The sequence below is a fragment of the Primulina tabacum genome, chromosome 1 (assembly GCF_025594145.1).
Source record: "Primulina tabacum isolate GXHZ01 chromosome 1, ASM2559414v2, whole genome shotgun sequence".
In the NCBI taxonomy this organism is placed as follows: domain Eukaryota; kingdom Viridiplantae; phylum Streptophyta; class Magnoliopsida; order Lamiales; family Gesneriaceae; genus Primulina; species Primulina tabacum.
The window spans coordinates 5,961,848-5,969,098 of NC_134550.1; the positions used below are offsets into that span (position 1 = coordinate 5,961,848).

Below are 7,251 nucleotides of genomic sequence, written 5' to 3' on the forward strand. Positions count from 1 at the left end.
TAAATGAAATGTACATGTCATCTAAATGCATCTTGGATAGAAATGCGAGCACTTGGTGAACTTACATTGCCTACTAGAATATCCAGTATTTTATTAATTTTTATGATTATCTCAATTACCAAATCAAATATTTAAAATTGAAATTAGGTATTTCGCAAATAAAAGTAAGTATTTCAAAATGTTCAACGCTTAGTTGCGAATTTTTTTTAAAAAATAATAAAAAAATAATTAAATGAAATGAATATGTCATCCAAATGCATATTGGATTGAATGCGAGCATTTGGTGAACTTACGTTGCATATTCGAATATCCAGTATTTTAATACTCATTTTGAGTATCTCATTTACCAAATAAAGTATTTTAAAATTGAAATTAGGTATTTCGCAAGTAAAACTAAATACTTGAAAAATTTCAATGCTTAGTTGCGAATTTGTTTTTTTAACAATAAAAAAAATAATTAAATGAAATGAACATGTCATCCAAATGCATTGGGAATGATGAGTGGAAAGAGAAGATGACTAATAGAAATAGGTATTCATATCATTTTTTTATTAATTAAAAGGGTAAAAAGGTAAAAATGCATAAAACATGTATTAAAAACTAAGTTGATCTTTTGTCAGGTGTTAAAATACAAAAAAAAACTCTTGGGTACTAAATCTTAAATAAATCATAAACAGATGTATTTTTCTCCAAATTGCCCTTTAATGAATTAATTCAATAATAAGCTAAGTAATTTGATTATTATTTTATAAATTTATAAATAATCATTTTGAATTTATTATTTATTTAAAAAAATTACTAAGACGGTGAGGAATAATAAATTTATAAATAAATATTTAGTAGAGTACATAAAACACTGAAATAGTGCAATGGATGGAACGTGACTCAACATGCAACATATGGTTATAATTCCCACTTCTTCTTCCTGCTCTTGAACGTATATTATTGCGTTTCTTCACACAACCAACATACAAACTCGGGATTGTAAAACTTGAAATATCAAAATATCCATTTTCCTTGTAAGAAATGAAATCGAGACGATCGGATGCGAAGCAATGTATTATTATGCAAACAGAAGATCACAACTCGTTAAGCTTTCGGCTTTGGAGTTGAAATGGGATAATTCGAAATTTGAATATGCAGACGGCCCGGAGGGAAGGTAGATGTAATCACTATATTCGAATAGGCTCCGTGTGTGGCGTAAATCGAACGTCTAACAGGAAGGTATATGCAGATTTTTCTGTAAACCTACACGTCAACCTTTGTGTCTTGGGAAAGCTATATACGATCAAGGCATTCATGCAGGACGAAACGATCTCATATAAGGAAATTTAAGGGAAAACAGCAACTCTTTAATAAACAGTATTGGCACAGCAAAAACATATCCCACTGTGAATAAAAAATTGTTATCCTGTTTATATATATCTTCTAAGATACAGGACCGAGTAAAAATGTTTGCTTTCTTTAAATATTGAGTAGGATGTAAATTTTTTAGTTACCACACTAGGAACTCGTTGCCCTATATCTTTGAACTTCAAGATGTCTTCTACATTTTCTCGGGTGTCAAGTTCTGCCGTTCCAGGTAACCTGAGAACAAAACTTGGCACAAAAGAATGGCAGAAATCAGGAAGTTTAGCACCAATATTGCAAGATATTTTTAACATGAACTAGTGCAGCAGGAAAGTTTCTCGCGTAGATAATGTCTATCATTTTAACCGGACCATCCATCAAGCAATGCATAGCTCGATCCAGATTAATTGATTTAGTAAAAAAAACAGCATACGTAGCATTAACAAAAATAAATTCAGATGTCTCAGAAAAGGTACCTGACTAGATTACTTCAATTGTTAGAAACCTCATTTCCGAATGGAAAGATCTACGTGAAGGTACGCGATGCAAGTGATGAAGAAAAGGAAAAATGCAGAAACTAGCATCAGCGGTTCTGCGAGCATAAATGCTGGGTTGAACTTGTAATGCACCTGCACAAGCAATTGAGACAGCAAATGAATGATAAGAAAAGAAGTGTTAAAAAGCAAATAGAAACATAGAGAAGTACCAGCTAGAAAACAAATGTTCTAGATTTTTCAACTCTTAGATAAAACATAAACAATAAAGCAAATTTCTTCCCAACCTCAGATTCATCAAATAGAAAAGAATGGTAAACACTGGTAAATTCTAGCAATTTTGAAATCAATGTTAGGAAAAGTCCACCAAGAATGACTGTTCCGTACATCTCAAAACCAAACATACATATCAATGCCACTATTGCACTCCATTTTAAGTTAGATGTACCAACATTCTTATATGGCTCCACCCACCCACAAGCATCTATACATATCAGTGCTACTATTGCACTCCTTGAGTTATCAAGTAGAAAAGAATAGTAAACACTGGTAAATTCTAGCAATTTTGAAATCAATGTTGGGAAAAGTCCACCAAGAATGACTTTTCCATGCATCTCAAAACTAAATATACATATCAGTGCTACTACTGCACTCCATTTTGAGTTAGATGTATCACACTTTATGAATGAAACCATTCTTATATAGCTCCTCCACACACACTCGTATCTGTACATTTTAGATAAAGTTCTCAAACTCTATGGACTCACCACAACTAGATTTTATTGAACACGCAGGCAATTGGATAATGGAAAATGTTTATCCCGCATTTCTAATAGAAACACCTTTCTTCTTAATTATAGAAGGGGAATGAGTCAGAAGATAAGGACGAGCGAGCATGACAAATGTTTTATAATTCCAGCTTGAGTAGGGATTGTAATTTAGGAAAGAGTCATAATTTCCAAAAATCAGGTTTACTACATTGACAGGTTTACCTGGAAAGGAATATTATGCTCAGGAACGACATTCTTCTTCTCCAGGACCACCACTGTCCGTCCAATCACATCAAGGTATGAATACTTGGTCTGCAAGGATAAAAATGTAAAACACCTACCAACACCCGTGTGACAAAAATTCCAAACTAGATAGTGGTAGCAGTCGAAGGTAAGCTTGGAATTCAGATAATGTAGGCTGTATAATTGGAGAGACACTCAAATTTAGATCACTTTTCCCCAATAAACATATTGAGTAGCAGGTTGTTTCCAAACAGAGTTTCACAGCGACAGTGAAGCACATAAATTCTTTGGCTAATGACATGGATTAAACTTCTGCGCCGTCGACATATATAATGTAAAAAATTGTAGATGAGAAACAGTTCTTATTAAGAAAGATACACTTATGCCGATGACTCATTGCTCATCTGGCAAGGTCTCAAACTTGGGACAAAATCTCATATTCAAGACCAACTGTAAAAAACCTCCTCCGGCTCAGAAAAGAACAAAAAGAAAGATGCACTTATGCTCAGAAAAGAACAAAAGAAAGATGCACTTATAATGAAACAGAAAGAAACTCTCTCACTAGATGTCCCAAATTTCAATATAGCAGAATTATTCAATTATGATTCTAATGGTTTTAGCCTTTAGGCTGAATATTGATTGGGCTTGTTCACTAAGATGGTAAAGAAAATACAACAAGTATTACCTCCGAGCTCTGTTCAACTGTGAAAGGAACATTGACAGAAGGATCTTTTGAACCCTCTGGAAGGACAACCTTCAAATACAATACACAGTCAACTTATTTTCCAAAAAAACAAAACAGCAATATCTTGAAACAACAGTGGTTATGTAACCCATATTGCCATAGTTGAGTTATCAGTTCTCACTTTGATTGTCAACTTGTCAACTACAGTATTAGCAAGAGGACAGCCAAAACTGAAGTTTAAGTAACGTGCACCAGCAGTGGACTCGAGAAGAAAGTCTTGCAGTGGCACACCATAGCCTATGATAAAAGTTGTCTTCCAGCCCCCAAATAAAGGATATCGTGGTTCTATTAACAGCTCTGACTGCAAAAAAAAGAATACAAATTCAAAATTTTGAGGTTTTTATTTTCTATATTTCTGTTTTAAGGTGCAATGTTCAAATTGTTTCCAGATACGTTATTGATCTTATATACAATCATTTGATGGGTGACATGGAAGAATTTGAAATACTTTGAACCCAAAAATACAATTGTAAAGCGATCACAAGTTAACAGGAAAAAGAGAGTAATGAAATATAAGTTATATCCTCAGCAGCAGCCAAAAATATATCATCTTTCCCAGTCTTCGTTGGTGCACATGCATTTACCACAAGTATAGAATGTTACCTTTTTGGAATTCATGCGTAATCTTGATGAAGATATGTTCCCTATTTCATCTCTGTAATAGACAGAATGAACTCGGGGAGGTAACTCAGCCACAAGGTGCTTGAATGAAGAGACACCACTAACAGTGGGTCTAGATTGATACTCAACCCTATCACAAGAAGTTTGGTTAGATTGAAGAAACCAAGCCATTTCAGTTTGTACAGAAAACTAGATAGCATTAAAGTGTCTAAACATCAATTATACAAGGGAAATAAATGATTAGACGCAAGAACAAGTTAGTTTTTGTATTCTCAGTATCCCAAAATTTTCTTTTACATGCTCTGTAAAAATCCAGATTGCAAAGCTTGATGCGCAAATGATCAGTAGCTGGTTAGTTAGAAAATATGTGGACAATATTAGTGGACTACCATATTTAACTTAGACAAGTATCTGCAGTAACAAATGCGCATATATATAACTATTTAAAAGATCGGAAATTTCAGGTACTGGTGAACTAACCTCGAGAAAACACCTTTGTGCCTAGCACCAGCATGAGCTAAACTGTAATGCTCAGTTACCTGAATGCTCCCCCAATGAGAAATTTCAATCTCACGCTCAAGCTCCTCCACAACAGCGAATGGATGATTATTTTCAAAATGAATTATTACAGGGGAGTATGAATAAGGAACACGGTCCTCATATGGCCCATATTTCAGTTCGGTACCAGCTTTGTTAGTGGGTTCAACTGTAGTGAATGATTCAACCTTGTTACTTGGTGTCTTAACCAAGGTTGCTTGCTGTTTGATATTATATGGCGATAGTATAATTGCACTGTCGTGGTAATATACTAGTTGAGACTCTGATTGGCTTATCTCTAATGGAAATGGCTCAAGAGAGTGTGTCAAAATGTAATATATTTCTAGAGTGGTGGCTTCACCATTTAACAGTGAATTAAGCAATGATATAGCATAGTATTTGGCTCCATTTGGTCCACTGGGGAGGCTAGTTGGATTGACTTCGAGAGAAACATATGATTTCTTCCTCTTCTTGCCAACAACTACGGCAGCTTTAACAGATGCCAGATGATCAAACTGTGAGGGTGGAAACGAAAGAAGAACTTCTGAAGCAGGATTTTCCCCAATATTCTCGACCTACAATAAGAGAATCATTGTATGATGCACAATCCACAAATCTAAGCTTCGGCATGGAAAAAGCAAGACGATTAATATCTAATATATGAAGCACCAAACAGTTCTCAGGAACTGATAAACTAGGATTCTCTTTTTGTTCCAATAGCTGTCTGTCGATAAAAGTCACTACTTGTTCGAGTTCTGTTACTAATGGGATAAAGTTTGGACAATGATTTTTAATTTCAGAAATTAAATTTACGTCTTCAAATCTTTTGGTCCAACAATTTGGAATTTTCCAGATAAAAATAGGATAAAGCTCAATTCTAGACTTGAGCAGAGCTCTAATTAAATCCCAAAACCCGAACCACAATTAACGCGCACATATACTAACCATTTTAAAGAGGTAAAAAAAACTATCATTTTGCATTTCGTTGACCACTTTACCAAAATTAAGTAGCATCACTATAAAACAAAATAAGTTTTCACCAAAAAGATTTGCATATCAATAGAAACTGAAAAATAAGAGGAATGACTATAAAAGATGAAGTTTGGAGATAATCCCTTCACAAGTTAGTCTATTTATCAAACAAAATTAAATGAAAATATAGACGAGTGACGATGAATACCTTTAATGTCAAATAAGCCCTAACAATGTGCGAAGTCAAGTCAATCTGCAACAGATACAGAATCTCGTCACTTAAATTATGAGAAAAACATAAAAAAAATGGAGGAATAAACAGATCATTCTCCCGAAATTCGACATATATCTGTTTCTCAGAAGAGCTTATCAATACAATCAATGCATAATTAACAGAGGAAAATAAGATAAAAAAATCAACACAAGATATCAAATCGAGATTATACCTGGCGTTCGGCTTGGACGATCTGGAGATCCGGAGGCGCCGCCAACGACGCTCCGACGAGCAACGTAGCAAAGAGTACTAAGAGAGCGTACATTGCAGCGGCCATGGTTGTACAGTAGAAGACTAGATTTTCAATTTAATTAGGTCCATTTTTATATTAAAATATTTAACAATTATTATTTTTATAAGTAAAATGTCAATTTTAATAAATTTTTTTTAGTTTTAGTCGTATATCTATATTTTTAAATATTTTTAGTTATTTTTCTAAAATAATGTTATTAAAAGAACAAATTTATTGTTAAAATTTAGTATTTTTTTTCAAAACATGTAATTTAATTACGAATATATTTATTAAAATTTATAATTACATTACGTACATATATTGAGATTTTGTCTATTTATAATTTTCTTCAGCTAGATTGTTGTTAATAAAAGCCCTATAAAATAATAAAACAAATTTAAAATGTGTATTAATAATAGCAATATATTTTTCTTTATAATATTTTTTTGTTTCATTTTAAAATGTTACCATTTTAGACCAAAATTCAAAACACTAAAATGCATTGCTATTTTTGGATGATTTGATATAAGAGCTTTAGGAAAATATATTCGGCTCGATGACGATGAATTTTATTTGAGAGGTGAATGTATAAAATTCAAACAAAAGATTTCGGGAAATTATTTGGATCAATCAAATAAATGATTGATTTTGTTTTAGGAGAATAAGATTATTGGTAAACATGAAATTAGGTTAGAAATGGCTGGGAAAAAAATTGTTCTAAAATTTTAAAATAATATATTTTCCCCCTAAAATGAGCCTATGCAATACGAATCAGATGGTCGATTTTCTGTATTTGGGTCGATGCGTCTGTCTGGCTGCATTCTCTTGACAACCTAAGAATACCATGTTGGACACAGTCAACAACTGCTGTTGTAAAAAACATGACATCTTCAAAACTGAAAGTCTTATAATTACATTGGTAGCAGTTATACAACTTTTAGAGCCAACATGAATGGAGATGATTGTCATAAAGAATATTAAAAAAACAACGTTATATAACTGCTGCCAGTGTA

The 7,251-nt window shown here is 33.0% G+C and overlaps 1 protein-coding gene across 2 annotated transcripts; it reads right to left on the reverse strand.

Annotated features, from left to right (window-relative positions):
- Positions 1 to 1,330: 1,330 nt before the first annotated feature.
- On the reverse strand, positions 1,331 to 6,316 carry LOC142537456 (dolichyl-diphosphooligosaccharide--protein glycosyltransferase subunit 1B). 2 transcript variants are annotated; one of them, XM_075642970.1, is made up of 9 exons: positions 6,179 to 6,316; positions 5,941 to 5,985; positions 4,704 to 5,335; positions 4,206 to 4,353; positions 3,724 to 3,903; positions 3,543 to 3,611; positions 2,837 to 2,926; positions 1,827 to 1,979; positions 1,331 to 1,587 (listed from the first exon to the last, which is right to left on the reverse strand). In XM_075642970.1, exons 1-8 carry the CDS (start codon positions 6,281 to 6,283, stop codon positions 1,857 to 1,859), a joined length of 1,392 nt encoding a protein of 463 aa, XP_075499085.1. In that variant the 5' UTR covers positions 6,284 to 6,316; the 3' UTR covers positions 1,331 to 1,587; positions 1,827 to 1,856. The 2 variants fall into 2 exon arrangements, with proteins under 2 accessions (XP_075499085.1, XP_075499082.1); XM_075642967.1 differs by having other exon boundaries at positions 1,331 to 1,599.
- Positions 6,317 to 7,251: the final 935 nt, after the last annotated feature.

Excerpts from the sequence above, each read along its gene's own strand:
- LOC142537456 (XM_075642970.1), bottom strand. The coding sequence starts at position 6,283 with ATGGCCGCTGCAATGTACGCTCTCTTAGTACTCTTTGCTACGTTGCTC. Across the intron at positions 5,986-6,178 it reads TCGTCCAAGCCGAACGCCAG|ATTGACTTGACTTCGCACAT; the intron begins GTATAATCTCGA and ends TATCTGTTGCAG. Across the intron at positions 3,612-3,723 it reads TTGACAAGTTGACAATCAAA|GTTGTCCTTCCAGAGGGTTC; the intron begins GTGAGAACTGAT and ends TTGTATTTGAAG.